The 24513-nt window shown below is 59.1% G+C and overlaps 1 protein-coding gene and 1 long non-coding RNA gene across 5 annotated transcripts; one reads left to right on the top strand and one right to left on the bottom strand.

The window, feature by feature from the left end:
- The first annotated feature begins 1677 nt into the window (after positions 1–1677).
- LOC131482026 (uncharacterized) lies at positions 1678–6634 on the top strand. Its single transcript, XR_009246716.1, has 3 exons — positions 1678–1758; positions 5688–6089; positions 6228–6634. It is a non-coding gene; the product is annotated as an uncharacterized LOC131482026 (long non-coding RNA).
- Positions 2312–23224, bottom strand: RARG (retinoic acid receptor gamma). Of its 4 annotated transcripts, none has more exons than XM_004583184.2 (10): positions 22960–23224; positions 22167–22232; positions 18918–19243; positions 8184–8332; positions 7790–7931; positions 6914–7074; positions 6600–6776; positions 6170–6374; positions 5895–6053; positions 2312–3668 (listed from the first exon to the last, which is right to left on the bottom strand). In XM_004583184.2, the coding sequence occupies exons 3-10, from the start codon at positions 19099–19101 to the stop codon at positions 3469–3471; spliced, it is 1377 nt and encodes a 458-aa protein (XP_004583241.2). In that variant the 5' UTR covers positions 19102–19243; positions 22167–22232; positions 22960–23224; the 3' UTR covers positions 2312–3468. The 4 variants fall into 4 exon arrangements, with proteins under 4 accessions (XP_004583241.2, XP_058529296.1, XP_058529297.1 ...); XM_058673313.1 differs by having other exon boundaries at positions 22167–22229; XM_058673314.1 differs by lacking the exons at positions 18918–19243; positions 22167–22232; positions 22960–23224 and adding exons at positions 8831–8928; positions 12417–12432 and having other exon boundaries at positions 2313–3668.
- Between the last annotated feature and the right edge of the window lie 1289 nt (positions 23225–24513).

Below are 24513 nucleotides of genomic sequence, written 5' to 3'. Positions count from 1 at the left end.
AGGTCCTAAAACGGTTGGGAGGCTGGGTGTGGCTTCTCCCCTTGCCTCCCCTCTCCGATTATAGAAAGTTGATAAGGGAAGGTGTGGAAATAGTGGTCTCATCCGCTTTCCCCTAATCCTCAACACTTCTCACCTTAACCAACTGTGTAAACATCATCAAACGTAAAATTTAAAAAAGGAAGGAGAATGAAGCCCACGTCCCATATCAAAGTGTCCATGTTTAACATCTGATTCCCTGGCTCTGGCTCCTGTCTCCAGCTTCCTGCTAGAGCAGACACGGTGAGCTGGAGTGGGGGAAGGCAGTGGGGCTACTAGCTCAAGCAAAAAAGTCTCTGTCCTCCATCTAGGAGATTTAAATTCCTGGTGCTTGGCTTGGGCCTGGCCCAGTCCAGGGGCTTGGGATTGAGCAGGCAGTTAGGAACACTCTGCCTCTCTCTCTAATAAATCAATGAATTTGTAAAACAACAGTGGAGGGCTGGCATGGTGGCAGATCAGGCTAATCTTCACACTGACATCCCACATGGATGTTTAGTTTGAGTCCCAGGTGCTCCACTTTCAACTCAGCTCCCCACTAATACGCTTGGGAAAGCAGCAGAAGATAGCTCAGGTCCTTGGGACACTGCATCCATATGGCAGACCCAAAAGAAACTCCTGGCTTCAAATCAGCTCAGCTCTGGCTTTTATAACCATTTAGGAAGTGAACCAGCTGATGGAAAATCTCTGTCCTTCTCTGTGTAATTCGGCCTTTCCAATAAAAAAAAAAAGAAAAAGAAACTCTTTACAAAACATAGATAGGGAAAAACAAAATAAAATCTAAAAAACAAAATAAAATAAAATAAATAGGGGGCCTGGCACAGTAGCTTAGTGGCTAAAGTCCTTGTTTTTCATATGCCAGGATTCCATATGGGCACTGGTTTGTGTCCCTTCTAGCTCCCTGTGTGTGGCTTAGGAAAGCAGTGGAGGACAGCCCAAAACCATGGAACCCAGCACCCATGGGGAGACCCGGAAGAAGCTCCTGACTCCTGGCTTCGGACTGGCTCAGCTCTGGCCATTGAAAGCACTTGGGGAGTGAAGCAGTGGAGAGATCTTTCTCTCTGTCTCTCCTTCACCTCTGTAAATCTACCTTTCCAACAAAAATAAAATGAAATCTTTAGTCAATCAATAAATAAAAACAGAAAGACCCATGGAGCTAGGCTTCGAGTCAATAAAAAGGGAGTAATGGAGTGCAGGCAGAGGGAAGGACAACAGGCACAGTGAAACGTGCAGATGGCCTGTGGAGGCCACTACTGTGTCGTCCCAGGCCCACAGTGACCAAGGCTGTTTTAGAGAGGGGTCAGGACAAGCACCTGTTTACAAGGCCAACGTCCAACCAGAAGTGCACCCCATTCCGGCCACAGACCTTAGCAGGGTGCCTGTCTCAGGGCAGGTGCTGAGAAACCACAGGTCACAGGGCCGGTGGCAACTGGGCTCCTTCCCTGGCGGTGCACGGGGGTGAGGGAACTGGCCAGGGGACAGAGAGTCTAGCCAGGTCTGCCCTGCCCCCACCCCCAGGGGCTGCTGTGACAGTGACCCCTCCTTCCCCACAGGCCCTGTGGTTTCCTCCAGATCTTCTTTCGCTTTCTTCTTCTACTTCCCCCGCTTCTCTGCTGCCCTACTCCCACATCCTCTGCCTAGAGACACAGGTCACCAGGCCTCTAGAGCCGCGGCAGGACCAGGTCGCCCGGGCCCTGATCCCAGGCTGTCAAATGGGCCAGCATGGTAGGTCCTAGGCTGCGAGGGGGACAGGGACAGAGAGGACACAGGGGCACCTTAGTCAAGAAGGCCACGTGCCTTGCAAAAGGGACAAGACACATAGCTGGGGGAAGGTGGAGTGGGGGTGGTGCGGAGTGGGGGAGAGCGGAGGGAGATACTTGGAGAGAAGGCATGTGGGGGGTAGGGAATGGGGTACAGGGGATAAACCAGATACACAGTAGCTTAGAAGCCAGCTGGGCTGGTTTTTGGAGTCAGGGACACCTTCCCTCCCCTCCCCCAATCCCATCCCCAAGGGCCACTGAGGGGGGTCAACAGGCACATTTACAAATCCCCCAGAGCTGGGCTGACTAGAAGACCTGGAGAGCACACTGTTTGTGCACATCCTCCTCAGGGGGCCACAGGACCCAGCTTCAAAGCCCACCCACACCTGGGGGCTGCTGGAGGGCCCCCTCCCACCGCCAGCGCCATTCACTAAGACTGGGTCTTCTGGAGTCCAACAGTGGAGGGGCCCCTCCGTGGGTCATCCTGGCCTGTGCTGCACCTTCTAGAAGGAGCCACATACAGTGCTGAGTTTCCATCACTTTATTTTGCAAAAATAGAAAACTCAGCAATATGCAGTACAGCAAGGGGGAGGGATGTAAACAGAAGGGAGGGGACAGCACCCTGACCCCCCAGAGAAAAAGGGGAGCCCATGGGAATCTTATTTGGCAGCTAAATACGAACTGGGGGCTTGGAGGAAGAAGGGAGGGGGGGTCACAGAGGCCCTGGGCTCCCCCTCCCAAGACCCCCCACCCAGGAGGAGAAGGAAGGGGATCAATTCCAGGGTGTAAACAAAAAGCTAATAAATAAATAGAGGCTTCCTCTGGGAGAGGGCGGGGCCAGCTAAGCAGCATCCCCACCCTCCCCCAGGCCAAGCTGCTCTGGGGGGGGGATGAGGAAGGCAGAGGTCAAGGGTAAAAGGCACTAGGTTAGGGGGATTTCCCCTGGCCCCTCTGTAGTGTAGAAGGGGTCCCTGTCCTGGTGGCTGAGATGGGAGGCAAGAGGAGCCCAAGGCACGTGATGGGGCCAGGAGAGCAACGTGGCACCCAAGGCAGAGAGGGGTACATGTGAACCTGGTCCAGACTGCCCCCACCTGCCCCGCCCCCTCCCTCACCAGGCCCCGACACACAAGGCTGGGGTGAAGAGGGCAGCACGCTTGACCACCCAGCGTTAGGCATCAAGGACAGGAGCAAGAGGGTGGGCCCAGCCCTTTCCCTTTTGGTCTGTAGTGTTCCTGTTTGTCCCTCAGGGGCCCGAGAGCACCCAGCTGGCAGGAGAAGTCACGGGTGAAAGGGCAGAATCTTTTTCGTGTCTGTCTGGCCAGCCTGGGCCCCTGGCATCTGATGGGGCAGCGTTGAGATTTTTTTTTTTTTTTCAGAATCCACAACACCCAGGCTCACCCCTTCTGCCCCTCTCTCTCTCCTGGTGGGATCAGGGGGTGGGTAGGACCCTCACCCCAGCTGGAGGTTGGGGGAGAACCTGAAGAGGGAGCCGGTTCGAGCAGAAAGGGGACGAACACGGAGGCACCCCTGGAAACTTTGGCAAAAAAAAAACAAGATCACAAGGAGCTCTGTGGAAGGGGCGGGGAGAGGGCAGAGCAGGTCTTCCCCCAGGCACTTGTGGTGTCTGGGAGATGGTCAGTCCACTGCCTGGAGCCCAGCCCCACGGGGGGCAGGGTCAGGGCCCCTGGTCGGCCTGGGGACTCCTACACCGTCTGCCTTGGGCCTCAGGAACCTCCTCCTCGCCAGAGGCCTTGGGACGGGAGGCGGGCTGCGAGGAGTCGTCCTCAAACATTTCGGGGTTCTCCAGCATCTCTCGGATCAGGGGGGGCATGGGGCCTGGGATCTCCATCTTCAGGGTGATGGCCCGCTCCGCTCCTACAAGCCATAAACAAAGAGGCTCAGTGGGGCCAATGCCCCTCCATCCCAGAAGTCCCCAAAGCTGCCACCTCCCCAGCGCCTCTCGGCCGTGTCCTCTGACTCCCTTGTGGAATGTCCAGCTACCTCTCTGTCCTCTATTGAGATGCCCCTTATTGAGATGCCCCTTCTCTGTCAGGAACCCCTGTTTGGACTTCTGTCAAGTCTGCTCACCCACCTGGGCAGTTCTAAGATGCCACCTGAATGCCTGCTCCCTTCCAGCACAGTCCCCTACCCCCAGGCACCTGCCCACCCTGCAGACTCTCAGGTACACAGCACAGTTTTTCTACTAGATGCTTCCGGGATTTTTTTTTAATTAATTGGAAAGTCAAATTTACAGAAAGAAAGACTTTCCATCTGCCGCTTCACTCCCCAAATGGTCACAACAGCTGGAGCTGAGCCAATCCAAAGCCAGGAGCCAGAAGCTTCCCCTGGGTCTCCCATGTGGTGCAGGGTCCCAAGGCTTTGAGTCATCCTCGACTGCTTTCCCAGGCTACAAGCAGGGAGCTGGATGGGAAGCAGAGCTGCCAAGATTAGAACCAGCGCCCATATGGGATCCCAGTGTGTAAGGCAAGGACTTTAGCTGCTAGGCTACCGTGCCAGACCCTGGGCCTATCTTTAATAATGTTCCTGACAACAGCTAACAGGCAAAGCGCACTTACTACGCTGGGAGGTATGGGAGCCTGTTCTAAATCAGTACCACCCAGAAGAACTTTCTACACCGGTGACATCTGCTGCATCCAACACAGCCACCATCTGCTAAATGTGGCAACTGAGCATTTGAAAATGTGGCTTGAGTGGCATAGTGGTTCAACACACTAATTCTCTACCCTGTTGACACTATATGGGTGCCAGTTCGAGTCCCAGCTGCTCCACTCACGATCCAGCTCCCTGTTTATGGCTGGGAAAGCAATGGAGGATAGCTCAAGTTCTTGGACCCCTGCACCCAGGTAAGAGACCCAGAGGAAGCTCCTGGCTCTTGGCTTCTGGTCAGCTCAGTTCTGGGCACTGCAGCTATTTGGAGAGTGAACCAATGGATGGAAGATTTCTCTCTCTCTTTCTCTCTTTTTTTTAAGATTTATTTTTATTGCAAAATCAGATATACAGAGAGAAAGATCTTCCGTCCAATGAGTCACTCCCCAAGTGACCGCAACAGCTGGTGCTGCGCCGATCCAAAGCCAGGAGAGAAGAACTTCCTCCAGGTCTCCCACGCGGGTACAAGGTCCCAAGGCTTTAGACCGTCCTCGACTACTTTCCCAGGCCACAAGCAGGGAGCTGCGTGGGAAGTGGAGCTACTGGATTAAAACCGGTGCCCATATGGGATCCAGGCACATTCATGGCGAGGACTTTAGCTGCTAGGCCATCGCACCAGGCCCTCTGTCTCTTTCTCTTTCATCTCTCCTTCTCTCTGCAAATTTGCCTTTCAAACAAAAAATCGAAAGAAAGGAAGAAAGAAAGAAAGAGGCTTGCTGTAGCATAGCAAACCAAGCGGTCACTTGTTATGCTCAGTGCCCAATTCAGGGGTCAGTTATGCCCATCCAGCTTCCTGCTGGGGCGTTTGGAAGACGCTCATGTGTCTAAGTGTCTGCCACCCGTAAGGATGACTTGGCTAAGGGTTCCTGGCTCCTGGCTCCCCTTCACCTGCGATTCCAGCATCCCACAGGGGTGACCGTCCTACTTGTGATCCAGCTCCCTGCCAATGTGCCTGTCACCCAAACATGGGAGCCCCAGAAGCAGCTTCTGGCTCCTGGTCTCAGACCAGCTCAGCTCCAGTCACTGTGGTCATTGGGGGAGTAAATCAATGTATAGAAGATTACTCTCTGTCTCTCCTTCTCTCTGTATGTAATTATACCTTTCAAATAAGCTTTTTGTTTTGTTTTGGTCATAGTGGCTACGCAATTACAGAACTGAATGCTAAACTTAGAGGAAGTTCTAAGCACATTAACTCCTTTAGTCCTCATGGCTAACTTTATGAGACAGGGTAAAGAGGAGCCTGGTTAACCAGGAAAACCAGACAGAGTCAAGCAAGCCTGTCCCTGCCCCAGAAGTCTCCCCAGTTTGATGTGGCAGAACTAGGATTCCAGCAGATTCTGAATCACCATGCTCCTGCCCGTGCCTGCCGGCAGGTCTGACCCCAGGCAGCCAGCGGCTCCGGGAGGAGAGGAAGGGAGCTCCTCTGGGACTAACCCTTGGTGCTGATGCCCCGCAGGTCAGTGATCTTCATAAGCATCCTTGGGAACATGTAGGGTTGGCTGGGACGCCGACGCCGAGCGTACAGCCTCAGGGCTTCCAGCAGGGGCTCCTGCAGCTTGTCCACTTTCTCAGGCTCCTCCAGGTCCATGCGATCTACAGGGACAAGCGCAGTGGAGTGGATCGGGTCAGGTGTGAGGTCTCTCCCAGCGGGGTCTTAGGGCGGAAAAGCAAGCAGCGGCTCGAGCGGCCGCCAGGGGGCGCGTCCGCACCTCCGCAGATGAGGCAGATGGCGCTGAGCAGCCCCGTCTCCGTGTCGTCCATTTCCAGCGGCAGGAGCTGCCCGGCGAAGGCAAAGACGAGGTCTGTGAGGGGCCCGAAGCCGGCGTTGTGCATCTGGGTCCGGTTCAGGGTGAGCCCATCTGAGAAGGTCATGGTGTCCTGCTCTGGGGTGTACCTTGTGCAGATCCGCAGCATCTACAAGTGTATGAGGGTGTGGGGAGATAGGGTGAGAGTGGGCCTTGAGCAGGGAGCTAAGACAAAAAGAGCTTGAGTACAGGAGTTCTGAGGAGTCCAGGAGGTGGTAAGGCCTGGAAGGGGAACAAGGAAACCTTTTCATGGACCCTGGGAATGGTTAAAGACCTCCCACAAGGGTAGGGGCGCTACTGGCATGGAGCCTCCTACCCAGGGTGCCCAACCTACCAGGATGTCCAGGCAGGCAGCCTTGAGTAAAGTAATCTGGTCAGCGATGCTGAGACCTGTAAAGCCGGGCAGCCGCTTGGCAAACTCCACAATCTTGATGATGCACTTGGTGGCCAACTCGCTGAACTTGTCCCACAGCCCCAGGTCCAGCTGCACCCGGTGGTCAGCGCTGGAATTCTGGGGGGTGGGGGTTGGAGGTCAGGGTGCACGCTGAAGCCTGCCCTTTGGCAGCCCCTCCCTGCCCTCAGTACCAGGCCACCACCTCCCACACTCACAGGTTCTCCCTGCCCCTGCAGCACGCTCCCACTTCTCACCGTAGTGTACTTGCCCAGCTGGCAGAGCGAAGGGAAGGTCTCCTGGTGGGCTTTGCTGACCTTGGCAATGAGCTCCTCTAGCTGGGGGCTGAGCTCGTAACTGTCGGGGGCCCCTTCTTCCTTCACCTCTTTCTTCTTCTTGTTCCGGTCGTTGCGCACAGCTTTGGGGGATGGAGGGCTCAGGACCTTGTGTGCCCGCCTCCCTTGCATACAGCCTCATTCTGTGCTTACCGTGAGCACCTGTTCCCCCTCAGGAGTGCCTCAGTTTCCCTACCTCTCACCTTGGCAGCTTCTGTCCCTAGGCTGGCTCTCCCCAGTCCCACCCAGGGCCCCTGCAGCCAGGGCCATTAGGCTCCATCCTGCCCTTCCTGTCACCCTTCAGGAGCTGGGGGAGGGGGGGCAGGATATGCAGGAGGCAGGATATCCACTTATAGCCTGGGCAGCACAATGGGAGGGATGGAGGGGAGGGGCCACCCTAGAGCCATCTCAGGCTCAGTCCTGGCAACTGGAGAGGGACAGAAGACTGCCCCCTCCATATCCCCAAGACAACAGGAGGTATATGAAACCCTAACCCTCAGTCTCCAGAGAAAGGGTGGGGCCTCCTGAATGAAGGGAGCCAATCAAAGAGGAACAGGGCCTAGGAGGAGCTGGCACACCAGGAACAGGCCAGGTCTCCCACGTCAGGACAGTTGGGCAGCCAGAGGTGACCTGAATGAAGGGAGCCAATCAAAGAGGAACAGGGCCTAGGAGGAGCTGGCACACCAGGAACAGGCCAGGTCTCCCACGTCAGGACAGTTGGGCAGCCAGAGGTGAGAGGATGGTGACCACTGTGGAGGGCGTTGGGGGGGTAGGACCAAGCCAGGGACCTGAGCCTACCTTCCTTGGACATGCCCACTTCGAAGCACTTCTGCAGCCGGCAGTACTGGCAGCGGTTCCGGGTCACCTTGTTGATGATGCAGTTTTTGTCGCGGTGACAGGTGTACACCATGTTCTTCTGGATGCTGCGGCGGAAGAAGCCCTGGGGTACGAGGGAGAGTGGGAACGGGAGGGGGGCTGTCATCAAAGTAGAACAGCCTCTCACCACCTGGCAGACAGCCCCAGGGCTTGACTCAATCTATCAAACACCTATGTGCCAAGCTCCCCGCCCTCCAGCCCACAGCACACGCGCGCACACACACACACACACACACACACACCAGCCTCCCAGGTCTCTGACCTCACTGATGTAGCTCCAGACCCCCTAGTCTGTCCATCCCACCACCACCAGTACCTTGCAGCCTTCACAAGAGCTGACCCCATAGTGGTAGCCAGAGGACTTGTCACTGCACACGAAGCATGGCTTGTAGACCCGAGGTGGCGGAGGGGGCGAGGGAGAGCTGGGCACCATCTCCTCTGAGCTCGTGCTCTGTGTCTCCACCGCTGAGGAGGACAGGCAGGGGTGAGTGAAGCGGGGCAGGGGAGAGCGGGAAGAAGGACCCCTATGGACCTGCAGGTCTCCTCACCTCACACAACCCATGCCACGTCTTCCTCTGCCTCAGGTGATGGCCACCTGCTACCGCCTCACCACGGCCTGATGGCAGATGCAACCTCCCCTCACCCCCTACCCACAAACACGTCCCCCAGGCAGCCATCTCAGACCAGCTTGTCCTGCTCCTAGTCCACACCCCTGGCTCTGACCACACTAACACCAGCTTGGATCTACACATCTCAGGCCAAGCTTATACACTGGAGATGAGCTTCTCTGGGCCTCAGCTTTCCCTAGCTATCAAGTGGGTGTGTCTGGGGACAGGAGGGCTCCCAGCCCTGCAGCTCTAACCTCTCTGGTCACTCCCTGCCACTTTGCTAGATCCTTGTCAGGCTGTCTACACAGCCCCACCCCCCAGATGTGGGCAGGGGATGCAAGTACATGTCACCCACCTGGAGCTGGCACCTGGCCGATGACCTGCTGCGACAGTCAAGAGGTAGGAGTGGACCTCACTTTCTTGCCAGTAGCACAGGGTAGATTATTTTCAAGCCTGCCACCCCCTTACACTCCAATGAGGACCACAGCCCTCTCCTCCAGAAAGCCCCAGGAGAGTGGAGCAAAGGAGGGCATGGGAATGAGAAGGTGCCCGGCGCCCGCACTACCAGCTGATAGTAGAACACAGCCCTGGGGTCTTTCTGATTCCATCTACAGCAGCAATGAGAGAAGGGGAGGCAGGTGGAGGTATTTGTTCAAATCCTGGGGTTTGCAAGCCGTTGAAGGGGTGTAACCACCTGGAAAAGTCAGGTGGGTAAACAGGGCTAATGGGGGAGGGTAGCCTCTGTGTGTGCGTGTGCGCATGTGTCTTCCCTCCTAAAATGCCTATTTTGCACTCAGATATGGCTACCTGATTCTCCAGTGATTGTTGTCTGCACGGCTGGTCTTCAGAGGCAAGCAAAACCTCTCAGGTACTCCACCTGCCTTTTGGGGAACCTAAGTGGTGGGCCCCCAAACAAGAGGCAAGCCCAGGGAGTGCCAGGACCCTCCTCCCTAAGCCGATGCACACAAACCCACCTGGGTGGAAGGAACAACCTTTCTTCCGTCTACCCTCCGGCAGCCCGTGTGGTCACAAGTCTGCCCCCACACGGCCCCGAAGGGAGCTGGAAGGAAAGCCGGGGATGCTAGGGGTTCCAGGCTGGCTCCACCCACCCGCAGGAGGAGCGAAGCCCTCCCCAGCTCCAACCCCCCCCCAGTAGCCCCCCACACTCAATTAACATAAGAATCCAGTTGCCAAGCGATTCTTCGCTGAAGAAAAGCAAAGGGAGGAAGGGAGGCCAGAGGGAGGTGGGGGGGATGCCTTGCTGCCTATTCAAGACTGGGGGACCGGGTAGACGGGGGCTGGAATGCTTTTCAGGCCCTCCGCAGGCACCCCAGGCCCGCCCCGGCGTGCTCCGCACGTTCTGCCCGCGGGCCTGTGCGTGGGGTGGCGCTCACTCCCGCGCTGACGCCCTCCCTGCCCGCAGAGCGCTGCCTCATTTCCTCTCTTGCGCAAGCGCCTGGGTGCGGTCAGACTGGCATGGGCCGATGCCAGCCCAATTATAAGACTAAGGGGCTACAGAGAGCCCGGGGCCAAGGGGGATGGGGAAGAAGCAGCTTTTAACGTCACCCACTCTCAACGTCCTTTGGGCACTCCTTCCTTCCCTGAACCCCAAAATGCAATTCTCCTCCCGCGCCCCCCTCAATTGCGCAGGTGGGCAGAGGGCGCCGCGCAAAGCTAACCCGCGCGGTCTCCGATGCCCTCCGCAGCTTCGGTGCCTACACCGTGCCACCAAGATGCTCTCCCGAGCCCAGACAGGAGGCCCCTGTTGGAGAGCAGGGGGTGGGCTCTGTTTTTTTTTTCCCCTCCTTTTAAAGCCCAAATTGCTGAAATTGAGGAAATTCCTGGCCAAGCTGAGCGGAGCTTCAAACAAACTCTTTATAACCGGCTGTAAACGCTCCCAGCTGCGAGGCCCAGAGCGCAGCAACCCCGGACACACACCTCCTGGGAGACCCACACACTCTCACAAGTCAGCAGCTCGCGGGAGGCCAAGCACTGAGACGCACCACGGAGGTGACAAGTCACAGAGCCGTCACACGCCACTCGGCACCGGGCTACACGTTCACCCGCAGCCCAGGTCAGCCGCGCAGATGGGGGGACCCCAGGAACGCCCCCCGGCGCGAGCACGCACAACTGGCTCGCCTCCCCATCAAACGCACAGGGAGAGAGCGCGCGACTAGGCTGGTTTGGGGGCGCCCAGTAACCCAGTAAGGACCCCCTCCCGAGGAGGGGGAAGCTAAACCGCAATTCCAAAACGTCCTAACACTTGGAACCAAAGGGGCTTCCAGAGGGCCTAAGAAAGGACAGGGTCCCTGCCCAGCAACACCCCCCTCTCCCAAAAAAAGAACTCTTTATGGAAGATTCCACCTCAGCACACACCCCTCCCAACATACCCCAGTTCCCCGTAACCTCTTGGGCAATAAGAGGAAGGTTAAGAATTCACAGGAATTTGGTTCAAAGTAATCCCTCCCAGTTTGCTCGGACTTTTAAATGGCACACTTTAATTCTGGCCTCACCCCACCCCAAAGTGCGGTCTCCTAGGTTTTGCCACCACCCCCTTCCAGTTTCCCAGTTGTTAAATCTGAGCAAAGCTCTGCCCTGGAACCAAAAGACCGAGAGGAAAAAAAAAAATCCTAACTTGTAAACAGCGCTGCCGAGTGCCAAGCAAAGAGGCGCGTTGGCGGGGGCCCGGTGACCCGCGGCGCGCACTCCCCCAGCGCCAGCCGCCCAGCCCGCCCCTTCTTCCCAGCGAACCCCCTCTTACACACAGATACACACACACACACGCGCGCGCGCGCGCCTCCGAGACCCCCCAGGCTCCAGCCCTCCGCACCCGGCGGCGAGCAGTCCCAACCCCCCACCCCGAGGGAGGTTTTTTCAGGGGTGCTGAAGACTCCCACCCCCGCCAGGCACTGTGGGCCTAGGCTTCAAAGCCGTCTCTCATCTGGACTTCATTTTTACTGCCTTGCAGTCCCCAGTTTTTTATTACCGCTCTGGAACGGGGTTCCCGGGCCCCAGGCCTGGCATCTCCCATTTCACAGACTGGGAAGAGCGACATTCAGGAACCCCAGTAACCTGCCTACTCCTTACCTTGTCATCTCCAGGCCATACCCCCCCACACACACAATATACACACACCCCTCAGACTCAGATTTTAAACTTTTTTGCTTCCTACTCAACTTGTGCGTGTGTTGAAGCCTTAGAGAAAGTCTTCTTTCCATTACAATCCTATTCACGTTCCTAAATATTCTTTCTAAACAGGGCAGGGGAGGAAAAAAGGAGACGGAGCTCAGCCGCCTTCCTTCCAGGAGCACAGTCCCTGGCACCCCCTCCTCACCCTCCCTGCCCCGCGCAGAACACACAGGATGCTCTGTAGGACAGGCACTTTCCAAAGCCAGCCGCCCCCGCGGCCACGCAGGGGCACACGCCCTCCCGGCCTCACGCCACAAACAGGAGGACCTGCCAAGGCTGTCTGAAGGCAAAATGCCTGCAGAGACCCCACCCCCCGCCCCTCGCGTCCCCCACAACCTAGGCAATGCGCTCTGCAAATACTATGTGTTTGTGTTTTGTTTTTTTTTTCCCTTTCACACGCACAGCTTCCCACATGGACTTCACAAACACTACCCAGGATCCTTGGGCGTCTTATCCTTTCAAGGCTGGGGACCTCAGGGCGCACCTCGGTCCCTCCCTCTCCCCAGAGATCTCAACTGCACGTTCTAGCTAAACACCCACCATAAAAACCACACGCGCTCCAAACACTACTGCATACACGCAAAGCAGGCGCGGAGGCCCCCACGTTTAAAGGGCCAGCCGCCCCACATACTAGGGGGCCGGAATCTCCGAGCGCACCCCCAGTTCCAGCGTCCATACACGGAGACAGACTGCACCCCCAAACCCACTTACACCCCCAACCCCACTCCCAACCCCCAGGATCGGGTACCTACATTGTAAACTGGTGGGTTGCGACCAAGCAAAAGGCTCAAGTCCGGCGAAACAGGAGCTGCCGGTGGCTCTGCGTAGCAAGCCAGCCCCGGGCCCGGCCGCCCCGTACAGCCGTCGCGGACCCGGGGCAAACGTTTCCATGCAGTCGTACATCACGACCCGGCTTGGAGGGAAGCAGGGTGCTAGAACACCAAGGACCCGCAGCCGATTCCCCCTCCTCCCCCAGCGGCGCCCCGCTCCTGGAGGGGGGGAGGGGGAGGGCTAGCATAGGGCGCAGGGCTGCATGGGGGGTAAGGGGGTGGGCGAGGAAGAGGGGGATCCCCAGCAGGGGAAGGGGACTGGGCGGGGCACGGAGCCGGGGTTGCCGCTCCAGCCTCGGTCCGGCTCTCTCTGGGCGCCTGGGCAGCTAGGCGCTGGGGAGACCTTTTGTAAAAGCGAAGCCTAGGGTGGGGGGTGGGGCTTAGAGCGCAAAGGGGGCCGGGCACCGAGATGAGCAGAGCTAGGAGTGGAGCGTACACACAGCGCGCGCACACACACACTCTCTCGCTTCGCCGGCGCGCGCGCTTGCTTAGACACACATCCGTGCATGCATTTCTCTTGGCAGCCGCCACGCACTGCAAATATGCAACAGCGTGCACACGCATGTCGGCACGCACATAAATTCACGGGCGCACACGCGTCACTGCAAACACACCTGGTTAATTGAGAGAACGCCAGAGCAACCATTCTAGCTCTCCACAGCCCCGGAGAGGCTCGACACGCATTTGCACTTAGGAGCTTCCCCAGGTCCGGGCTGGGGGCGGGGGGGGGTCGGAGGGGAAGGAATGGAGGAACCCAGCAGCATATGTATTTCCTTTCAGTTTTTCCCCTCCCCCTTCAATTATTGCTTTTCCACCTAAGTCGGCGGGGCGGGCATCGGAGGCTGCCTGTGGAGTCGGGGAAGGCCGAGGTCCTCCGCGGTGCGAGGCCAGAGGCCGGGGAACCTGCGCTACCTCCACCCCCTCATTCCCAGGCCTAGCTCCGCCTTCTCCCTGTGCGCGCGCGCGCGCCCGCGCCTCGGGACCGAACCGTACATTCCTGCGGCTCGGCGCGCGCGGCCTCCTCCTTCCTTCCCGTTCTCCCCACCCCCGGTCCGAGGGCCGGAGCGCGCTCCCGCCGTGAACTCTCCGGGAACCCCCCTCGGGGCGGGTGGCCGGGCGCGCTCACCTCCTCCTGACCCGGCCCCGCCCCACCCCGCCCAGGCCGTCGCCAGCGCCGCGGCGGAGTCCCCCCCCACCACCCCCGCCCGCTCCAGCGAGAACGCCGAGGCTGCCCCTTCTAAGCCCGGGCTGTCCTTCCTCCACCGCGTCCCGGTCGACTCCCTCAGGTCCCCGGAGCCCCGTCCCGCCACTGACACTCCTACTGCTTCGCCTGTCTCTTCCCCAGAGCCCCCTCCTCGGGCCTAATTCCTCGCACGGGAACACCAAACTACCCGCCCCCCAAGCCTCTGTGGAGTGCCACACCGCGCCCCAGACGGAGCTGCCCCTTCTGAGGGCCAACTCCCCTCCCCCCGACTCTCGGTCGTGCCAAGTGCCCCCTCTCCAAACTGCGTGTCTGATCATCAGCTTGTCTCAGGACCGTGAAATGCCCCTCCAGAGACAAGACCCGTCCCCCGCAGTGCCACACTTGGTGCACCCCAGCTCTCCAAAGGGCCGCCGCACTGAGGTTCGTTCCCTGAGTTGCCCTTTCCGGGCCTAGGCGCCCTCGCCCGGCGGCGGCGAAGGGGGGTGATGGGGGCAGGGGCTTGGCCACGTCAGGAGTTTGCCTGCGCCGGCGGGCCCGGGCCGAATCGGGGACCCTGGCCCCGGGACAGCGCCAGCGGCGGCGACTCCCGGAAACCGCCCCCTCCCCCGCGCCCCGCCCGCGGGCCGCCCGGCCGCCCGGCGGGCCGGCCCAGCCGGCTCTGTCAGCGCCGCTCACACGGGGAGCGCCGGGGGAGCGGGAGCGGCGCCCGGCCCGACCCCTTCCCCCGCCTGGCGGCTGCGGCGGAGCCAGGGTGGGGCGCGCTTTTCTAAGAATCGGCTGTCGCGGGCGGGGGGCGCACTGGGGTGCCGCAGGAGTGGAGCGCCCCACCGGAGAGTCAAGAGCAGGAAGGGGGGGAGCGGTGGCGGGCGCAGGGGAGGGGGCTCGGTGGCTGCCAGGGACGGGGAAGCAGAGGCCTGAACTGCAGATGGGGGGTTTCTGGGTAGCAGGGTTGACTAGGGGTGGTGCGGGGGCGGGGTGGACTTGAAGCAGGGGTGGCGAGGGAAACGATCCTGGCCTTCCCCTGTGGAAGCAACCCCCTTGAACTGCAAACCCATTTCTGAATCCAGCCATCCCTCAAAATTTAAAAAGGGGGTGTTTCTGAATAGAAATCGGGGAGGAGGGTATCAGCTAAGTGTGAAATGGGGAATGCCCCCCAAAACAAGGGGGAAGAGCTCTGATTAGTCAACTTCAGGCTGTCAGGCCTCCCCCTCCCCCTCCGAAATCTGAAAGGTCCCAATTAAGTCAGGACTGCCTGGTTGGTAATTAGAACCAGAAGTGGCCAGGCCACGGAGAGGGGGTGGGGAGGAGGGCACCGGAGGAGTTGGGGGAGGGCTCCAGGAAGCCAGGAGTCCTCCAGAGCCCCCCTTCTCTTTACCAGATGCACCCCACTCTTCCAGGCACCCTGCCATGCCTACCTCCCAGGCACTGCAGGGAGGAGGCGAGGGCTTTAGGACTGGGTACTAGAGGGTCAGACCCACCCTTCACATCCAAGAAACCCACAAGCCCGGACAGACTTAGCAGTGTTTGGGGAGAAGGTAGGAGGTTGGGGGGATCTCATGCCCCCTCTTTCCCCCCAAGTCCCCCTCAGCCCTTGTTGTAGCAATTAGACCCATTAGCCTCTAGCATTTCATGGGAACCAGATGTTCCCCAACAGCCTGGTAGAAGGGGGGTGACGCTGCTCTCTGTGATCCCCCCACAGGGCATACCCCCTCTCAGCTGCTGCCCCACTATAGCCAGCAGTCTCCCAGGCCAAGGAGTGCGCCCCCTCCCCCGTAAGGAGGGCTCACCCCTTGGAGGCCCTACCACCCAGGCAAGGGTGACTGGCTAGCACTGAGGGGGTGGGGGAGGCAGCTGACTCCCAATGCATCCCTCCTCCCTCCCGCTCCGCTCCTGCCACCTTCTTGGATGGGGTCGGGAAGAACTGGCTCTGAATTCCTCACGCTAAATTCTCCTTTTCTTCCAAAACCCTCCCTCCCCAAAAACCAAAGGAGGGGGCATTTCAAAGCAAGGCAGGTCCCGCCCAGAAGGGTATCTGGGTCCCACCTGAAGGGTGATGGGAGGGGTCTTAGGTGCTGGAGGGAACGACCAAAGAGCTGGGGGTGGAGTGGGGTTGGGGGGGAGGTTGGAGTTAGGAGGTGTGAACGAGGGCTGGAGCCCAAAAGCAGGGGATGTGAGGAACCCTGGGCAGGATGGGGGCTGGGACCAGGGAGGGGGCCAGGAGGGGGGGTGCAGGCTGGGCCCCAGCGGCGGCGGCTTGCCCGGCTCCCCCCGCCAGAGAGGTTTCCTGTTGCAATCAAAGCCCCGTTTGTGTCGGCTTGGAGTTGGAGCCTGAGCCGGAGAAGGAGAGACCAGGGAGGGGAGGGGAGAGGAGGCAGTAGACTGGATTTTTTTTTTTGCTGGAAAAGGGCTCGCTGCTGCCGCCACCCTGCCCGTCTGCCCGCTCTCCCTTTCCTTCTCCCAACATCTCAGTCTGCACCTTTCAGCCCGTAGGTTGCTGGGCGTCTCTTTGTTGAGTTTCTTTCAAGTAGGACTCTCCCCAAGCCAGCCTGCCCTTGGTGTCTTTTAAGTGACTTAGCGTGGTAGAAGCTGAGCTCCTTGCCCTCCGGGGTGGGGTGGTGATGGGAAAACACAGGGCCTTACATAGGGCCATGGCAGCTGTCTCCAGGTTCAGAGGACACACTGAACTGGGCATCAGGGCTAGGTCAATCTCTCCTCCATAGGAGGAGGAGGGTAAAGCGTCTCTTCCCTGCCATCACACTCTGTTCCCTACAGTCTTGATAAGCAAACACACCAGTGTTTGCGCTGAAGATACGCAGGGACGCAGATGCCAGAGGGTTCATGCACATGCATGCACAGTGCATGCGCGCACACCCCCCCAGTACACACCCCTCTGATTTCCAGGCACGCAGGCCTGAGCTTGCCTCTCTGCAGCAAAGGCTCCCCTCCCCCTTGCTCCTCCACCTCCACCAAGTCCTGAGGTGCCTGCTTCAACCACTGGGAGCTCTGCTCCATAAGGATGTTCCCATGGTATGGGGAGACCCAGAGGCAGGGAGAAGCAACAGGGTCCTGCACGAACCACTCTCTGTCTCTAAGGAGGGAGATGTCCCTGAGAGAGACAGAGTCAAGGTGAGCATGGTTCTGTAGGCCCAGCCAAGCCTCTAATCCTCACCTATTACAAAGAGGGACAGCAGGCCAGAGAGCCAGGAAACCACTCTCCTCTGTCCCTCACTCCAGGGTCCCCCATCAGTGACCACCAGAAGCCTCACGCCCCGCCCCCAGTGCAAGCTGTCTGGACCCAGGCTTCCTCTCCGCCTCATCCTGCCTGCCACCTCCCTGCCCAGACCTGTCCCCCTCGGTGGAGCCTGAGCCACACCCTGCCCAGCTCCCAGGTCTGGTTCTGGCTCCTCCCTCCAAGATTTCTCCTTCCAGTCCTCCTCCAGGATAGCCTTTAGGGGTTTGGAGCCCAGCCTGACCCTTTCCCTACCTTGACCTCTCACTGAACCCTGACCTTGATCTCCGTGTATCCAGGACACACAGGGGCACAAGGAAAACACCCCGCTCTCTGAGGCCTGGCTCCCAGCAGCAGCGGCTTTCTCCCTACTACCCCACTACTGTACTACTGTTCACTCCCTCCTCTAGCTCCTTTGGCGGCCCCTCCCAGAAGCCAGCGGTGGGGCGGGGGAGCACAATTCTCTGCAAAAAGGACATTCATGCACGGGGGGGGGGGGGGGGGGGGTTGGCTCCTTCCCATGTGCCCACCCCACCCCCCGCCAGGGCCCTGGGGACAGATTCACGGGATGAAAACGAGGTAAGGGAGGAGGGAAGCCCAGCTGGAGTTTCCAGAAAGGGGGCTTTGTGCTGTGTTCCACCTGCATACCGCGCAAAGAGCCCTGCTCCAAGTCTAGACGCACCGCCACCGCCACCGCCACCGTGGCCCTCGCCAGACACACCTTCGGCAGCCCCTTCAGGAGCTCCTCACGCCTGCCTCACACTGACTCTTTGTTGTTGCACACACTGGAACCCTGAGCCCAGCAGAGTGGTGTGCGCACACTCACACACACACACTCACCCTTTCTCCACATGAGCCCACTCTTTCCATTGCCTGTGCCAGCCCGGTCGAGTCACCCCTTTCACAACCACAAGCCTCGAGTGCCCCCTCCCGATGGCAGTGTCCCCCTTTTCCCACTGCTCTCTTTCCTCCCTCTCTCTTCTTCAACCAAAATTTCCCTTCTCTCCAGTTGAGTTTTTGTCTTCACCAGCAAACACCCCACAGAGCCCAGTGCCCTAGCCACCCCTCCCCGCCGTCCTAGCAGCACCCCCACCAGTCATGGCCTGGCCACGAGGGACAAACTGTTGGGTGGAAGCAGGGGAGGTGGGGGTGTCCCAGAGGGAAGAGGAACGGACTGAGCCTTTGCCTGCTGTCAGCACTCCAAGGCTTAACCCAAAGAGGTGCAGGCCTGGGGGACAAGTAGGGATCCGCAGAACACGTGGGCAAGATGCCAGGCCTGGAGGGAGGGGAGGAGGCCAGAGCACACGTGGCTGCAGGAGAAGATGCTTCTGGAAACACACATATATACCCACAGCACCCCACTCCCACTCCGATGGCTTGCGGTCCAAGAGCCACCATCTTTGTGGCTTTTTGCACCCTCCCTGAAACCAATCAGGACAATGTCCTGATACCACGAGTCTCTAAGCAGACAGCACCAGGTTCCTTGGGTCTTTTATGACCTCCCCCTAATTCAGAACAAATCCCACCTCTTGCTCACACAGCCGCTGGCTGGTCTTCCACATACCTCTCCTGTGCAGCCTGAATAACGCCCCCTCACCCCCCCCCACACACACACACAGCTCCCACCTTCAGGTAGGCAGCAACCCCGGACTACACCAGACCCCTCCCTTGGCTAGCCTTGCACCCAAAGCTGGTCCCCACTGCTGGTAGCCTGGCTCAGGGGTCAGGTGCAGTGCTTCCAGTTTTAGGCCCACTACTTCTCCATCTGGCTGGGGCAGAATGTTCCTTTGCAAATGCTTGCAGTGAGTCCACATCCAAATCCCCTCCCCATCACTGCCACCCCTCTCCATCCCCACCACAGTTTGCAGCTGGCCTGGCTACCTGCAGAGCCAATCCTGGGAATCAGTCACTCCCACCCAACCCCACCACTACCACCAAACACCCTCCTGGTCCCAGACTGCCCTCATTTCCCAAGATCCCTGAGACTCACACAGAGAGGCCATCTCCTTGGGAAGGTCAGGCTGGCCCAGGCCCCGGAAGGTAGGGCTCAGCATCTCGAATGGCGGAGACCCCCTGAGTGCCCCTGGGAAGGCGAAGGGGAAGCCCGCCCCTGGGTAGCCAGATCCAGGCCCCAGGGCACCAGCTGCAAAGAGTCGCTCCTTATTGGTGGCCATGGCAGCTGCAGTGCGGGAGTCCCCTGGGATCTGCAGTGGGCGGGGGAGGTCTTCAGCCGCAGCCCCTGCCCATGCCCACTGCCCTGGCCTGGGAGGCTCCGTGCCCGCCCTGCCTGGCCTGCCCACTGGGGCTCCAAGGGTCCTAGGGAGAAAAAAAAAAGGAAATTTGAGTGAATGACCACTCTGGAGGTCCCAAGCCCATGACCCTCTGTGCTGAAAGGGCTTATGTTCCCCAGTCATAAACACGGGGCCGCTGGCAGTGTAGACAACAGAGCAAGGAAGGCACTTATACAGGCTCCAAAAGCCTCCGGATTGGCTAGGGGGAAGAAACTGAGCTCTTGTGGCAAATGACGCTCTGAGAATCTCTCATTTCCTGATTCAAGAGTAGAGGTGTTTTAGACTGAAAAGCAATCATGAAACACCACAACCAGCCTACACATTTGCTTGACTCCCCCTCAGTCCTATGAAGAATTTATAATCCCATTTTACAGATGAGAAGACTAAGGTGAAGTAGCTAGCTTAAGGTCACATGGCAATACGTGATGTGGAGCAAAGATTCAAACTCTCCACCCCTCTGGAGGAAGCAACAAAATCTGTGGGGCCATACACCCCGCTGCCTGGGTGGAGTATGTGCAATGATTAGGAACACAGACCTACAGCCAGATTACCTGAATTGATATCGCCCTCCTCCCCATGGCCACCTGCTGGTTATGGGCCTTGGGGGTGTATTTCCTAATCTCTCCTGCCCACCTAATATGGTTGCTGTAAGGACTAAATAATTTCACCTGTGCAGTGTTCAAGACACAGGTCCAGATCTTCTATTACTCTGCACCTGCTTTTGTAATTAGCATGTCCTTCTCTGTCTTCCTCAACCTTCCCTCTTCCTATCTCCAGTGATTCTCCCGATTCCCCAGCATCACTTGCAGCCCCTGTCCTTCAACTCCAAGGACTCAGATAGGATCCCCAGCATAGGCCTGCTTTGCTCTCTCTTCACCTCTGGGCCTCCTAGCTGGTAGAAGTGTAGGCTTGTCCCAACCCAAGGGAGGAAGGCCTGGAGGGGTCCAGGATAGGCAGGTGGCTTCTCTCCTGCAGCCCGAGATACACCCGCCTGTGCACGGAGTGAATGGCCCGGATAGCTCCACCAGTCAGAAGCAGAAGGAACTGATGTAAGGGCAGAGGGCCACAGAGGCCCTGAGGGCGGGCTGGGCAGGCAGGCCCAGGAGGAGGTCATGGGCATTTCCCTTCATATCAGTATTTGCTTCTCACCCCAGGATTTTGTAGTTTTGTCTGTATACCTTGGCCTGTTATGGTGGTGGCTGTTCCCCTCTATCTTCCATCCACCTTGGCCTTCAAGCCCTACCCCCACACCAGGGCCAGTGATCAAAGACTGTGGTCATGGAGGGTATAGCAACTGAGACCCCCAACACCACCACCACCCTTTCCTCAGGTCTGATGCACAAAGCAGCCCCTGCCTTTCACCAGGCATTGTCCACGCGCCTAGCAATGTCTCCCCAGGCCCTGAAAGTCTCCAGGGTCCCTCTCCTTTTCCCTCTCCTCAACCCTGGCTAAGCCCAGGTGGAGCCAGGAGTCCTGGGCCACTGAGGCCCCTGGGCCATAGCTCAACAGGCTTGGCCACATTCCAGGTGGATTAACCCATCCAGTGCCAAAAGGGAGAAGCTAATAGAGGACCCCTAGGATGGGAACCAGCCCTCTGGCTGCCATCCTCCTCATCTCTGCTTCTCACCTGCAGGTGGGAGACAGAGACCTGACAGCAGCAGGAGGAGGGCTTCCAGGGAGAAGCCAGCAGGGATGCCCAGACTCCAGGTCCTCTCCTGGGAGTGACACTGTGGTGGGAGTAGGATAGCCAGGCTCTCCCTGGCCTGAGTGAAAGGCCCAAGAGCAAAGGGTTCTTGACCTTGACTCTGGCTGGGATGAGAAGGGGAAGGTCTTCAAATCCAGGCTAGAGCAAAGCACCAGGGACTAGAGACTGAGCAGAATAAAGGGAGACCCCCAAGCTAGAACATGCCTCTCAGCCACCCCCACCCCCCTCGCCACAGATGCCTCAGTTCTCTGGGGACCCCCGGGAGATTGAACCTGTAGGGAAAGTGGGGGAACCCCTGAGGAGGGGAAGGGGTTCTGACAAAGCTGCCTCTCACAGTTGAGGAGAGGGGATGGAGAGGAAAGGGGCTGCCGGATGGAGGGGGGATGTGGGGGCGCTCCCTGCTGCCCTGCCTGCTCCACAGCCTGGAACAAAGCTGCCCTTGTTGGGTCACTCGTAGCTCACTGCCTACCCCCCTCTGTATAAACACGACCACCTTTTTCCATGACCCCATCTCCAGCCTGGGCAGGGAACCCAGGCATCCCCTGCTCTCTCCAGCCTGGGCCCCCAGCCTGCTTCTCTCTCAAGAAAGCCAGCAGTGGGCTGTGTCTCCCTGGCTTCATGCTCCCCCTCCCCCTATCTCACTGAGTGTTGGGGAGGGGGGCTGCAGACCTCTCATCACCAGGTGCCCTGCCCTCCACCCCACTGGCCCCAGGGAGGGGCAGTGCCCAGGAGGCAGGCAGGCAATGCCAGTGGAATGTGTGTGGGCATCGGAGGGCACGGGCAGGGTGGGGCAGAGGGGGAACTGGAGGTGCCAGTTAGGTGGCTTTCTGAGCCAGGGGTGGGGGTGTGCCGGGTTGGGGGGGCGTGCCCTGGGCTACCTCCATGGTGTTCAGCCACAGTGTGTGTCTGTATGTGGTGGTGTGATTCTGAGTTTAGGATTCTGGAGCGCCGTGCTGGGCGCCCTGCCTGTGTTCCCCTCCCTCCCCCTGTCTTCCCCTCCACTTGCCTCAAGAGTTCAGGACACTGGCTGTGGTCCTCAACCTCAAGGCAGCATCCCAGAAGTGAGCTTCAGGGCCAGGCAGGCACCTCAGACTTGAACTCCCAGCTGCCTTAAAAGGGTGCAGCCACTGCAGCTTCTTGCCCGACAGACCCCCCTCCTCAGGCTTCCCCTACTTTCTCCCCACCACCACCATCACCAACATCCTCCTCCCCCAACTACCACCAACCAGATGCACAGCCTTACCTCTGGCCACCTGCGTTGATGCCCTCCTACATACTGGGTCAGGTTGAGGGAACTGGGCTGTGACTGCTTAAGACAGAGAAGCACAATCAAGGGGGCTCTCTTGGCACCAAGACTTCGGGGGTGCCAACTGGGGCTGTTCTGCTTTTCCTTTGTTCAATTAGGGCTCCCCTCAAGCACACTCCACGGGAGCCCCATTACCTGGGCTGAGAGGAAGCCAAGACCAAGCCCCCTCTCACGGTGGCAGGGGACATGTCAGAGGGGATCCTGAACTGGCAGAGCACTGTCCCCTTGTCCAACCACCATCCTGGACCCAATAGCCAAGGGCCCTAGCCTGGCAACCCTTTCCTTGCCCTTCTGCCTTGCCCATTCCACTAGAGAGAAGAAACTGGGACCAGCTGTGAATCTACCCCCTCTTCGGAGACCCCCCAAGGGGGGGTTGGCGGACAAGGGGTGGCTTGTCTCCTAGCAGGAGGGAACCCACTTGTCTCGCCCTCCCAGCACAAAAGAAGCAAGACCAATGCCCACCCTCCCCAACCCCGTCTCAACAAGGCTCTCCCCACTGCTCTCTACTTCAAGCACAGGCAACCCAGCCCGTGCCAAGCCCGTCTAGAATCTTCCCCATTCCCTTCCCACATCCCGGCTGACCCCCAGCGGCCCGCCCGGCCCCCGGGGGTGGGGAGAGGGGACGCCCCTCCGTGCGCGCGCGCGCCCTGGCCAGTGCACCTCGCCCGGCCGCCACCGGAGGACCCAGGCGTCCGCGGGCAGCGAGAGCCTGCTTCCCCGGCTGACTCACCTGGAAGTGGGAGGGAGGGCAAGGGAGGCCGCGGAGCCCCGGGGTCCCGGCGTCGGTGGCAGCGTCGTCTTCGTCGGCGGTCTCGGGGATGGCGCTTCGCAGTGTCAGGAGTTTGCGGTTAATGGGGGGGTGCTCTGAGCTTGGAGGGGGGGAGCACGGCTCTAGGCTGGGACTGTCCCGGGGCCTCTCGGAGCCCGCCCGCCCACGTGACCGCCCCAAAATATCCGACACATTTTCTCCCAAACCGCACACTGACTCTGCAGGCGGGGACACGGAAAATATTTTCTTTCTTTTTCTCCCTCCCCACCCCCCCTCCCTCCCTGCCCAGCTCCCTCCTCCCCCTCCGCCCTCGCTCCTCCCTCCCCTGCCGCCTGCCCCTGCCCGGCTCCCTCCTCGGTGCCCTGGGGCTGGGGGGCGGGAGAATGGGTGAAGGGGGGTGGACTGGGCGGGGCTGGCCCAGGACGCCTGGGTCTTGCCCCTCCCATTTGCTGGGCTTCCGTGGCTCCATCCCCTGGGGAGGCAGGGCACGACTGGCAGAGGAGTTGAGTGTCCCAGGGCCTGTGATGCCAGCCCTCTCTCTCTCTCTCTCTCTCTGGCACTTTCCCTTCCTATCATTTGAGAGTGGGGAGTGGTGGTGAAGTTGTCTCTGGCCTGGCTGTGGTTGTGCCAAGCCAATGTCTGGTACCTCCCCACAGCCCACTCCTAGGGCAGGCCATGCGGGTGGATAGGGTCCTCCCCGGGGTGGGGTGATGGGGCAGCAGTGCGCCACGGTAGATACCACTGTCCTAACCCTCAGCCTAGCCTTATCCTGAGGTCAGAGAAGTGTGGCACTTCCCCTGGTCAACCCCACACAGTTCCCCTTCAGCCCCTGGTTGACCAGGATGGAGTTTGCGGTGGGTGCAGAGGCCTGGGGCTCCCAGACTATCTCACTCTCACCCTGCCTAGAATTAAATCAGGACACCTGGGTCCTTGGCTATCAGCTTCGGTCTGGTCCCCACCTTGAAGCTTGGATGCGAAGGGGGCTGAGGCTGGGCAGAAGGGTGGGGAGGCACTGTGCCTGGGAGTAGGAGGAGCCTTATTCCGAGTGTGAGGGAGAAAGCCCAGGCAGAGGGTGTGTGTCTGCCTTAGCCAGCACTGGCCTGCCTGCCTGCCTGCCTGGTAGATACACTGAGAGAGAGAGAGAGAGAGAGAGAGAGAGAGAGAGTATGTGTGTGTGCGCACACGAGTATACATATATATATACATTCTCCCAAAGCCAGGGTCTGTTTTCTGGCAGGGACTTGGTCGGATTTCAACATCCCTGTTGATACTGTCAAGGCCACAGTGTGAACCCCTACTTCCCAGAGCAAAAAAAAAAAAAAAAAGTAGGGTTTAAAATGCCAGCTCTGTGCACGGACCCCGCCCCCAACCACACCCTCAGGGTTGGGCGTGAGGAGGAAAAGGAGTGTAACATCACGGGGCCAGTCTAGGCCGCTAGCCCTGGGGGAACACAGGCACACACACCCCAAGGACCTTCCCCAGCAACACTCCCAGAGTGGCCAGCACCAGGAGCAA

The sequence above is a fragment of the Ochotona princeps genome, chromosome 15 (assembly GCF_030435755.1).
Source record: "Ochotona princeps isolate mOchPri1 chromosome 15, mOchPri1.hap1, whole genome shotgun sequence".
Taxonomy (NCBI): Eukaryota; Metazoa; Chordata; class Mammalia; order Lagomorpha; family Ochotonidae; genus Ochotona; species Ochotona princeps.
The sequence above is the reverse complement of the archived record's forward strand: the minus strand, read 5'-3'. Positions and strand labels throughout refer to the sequence as shown.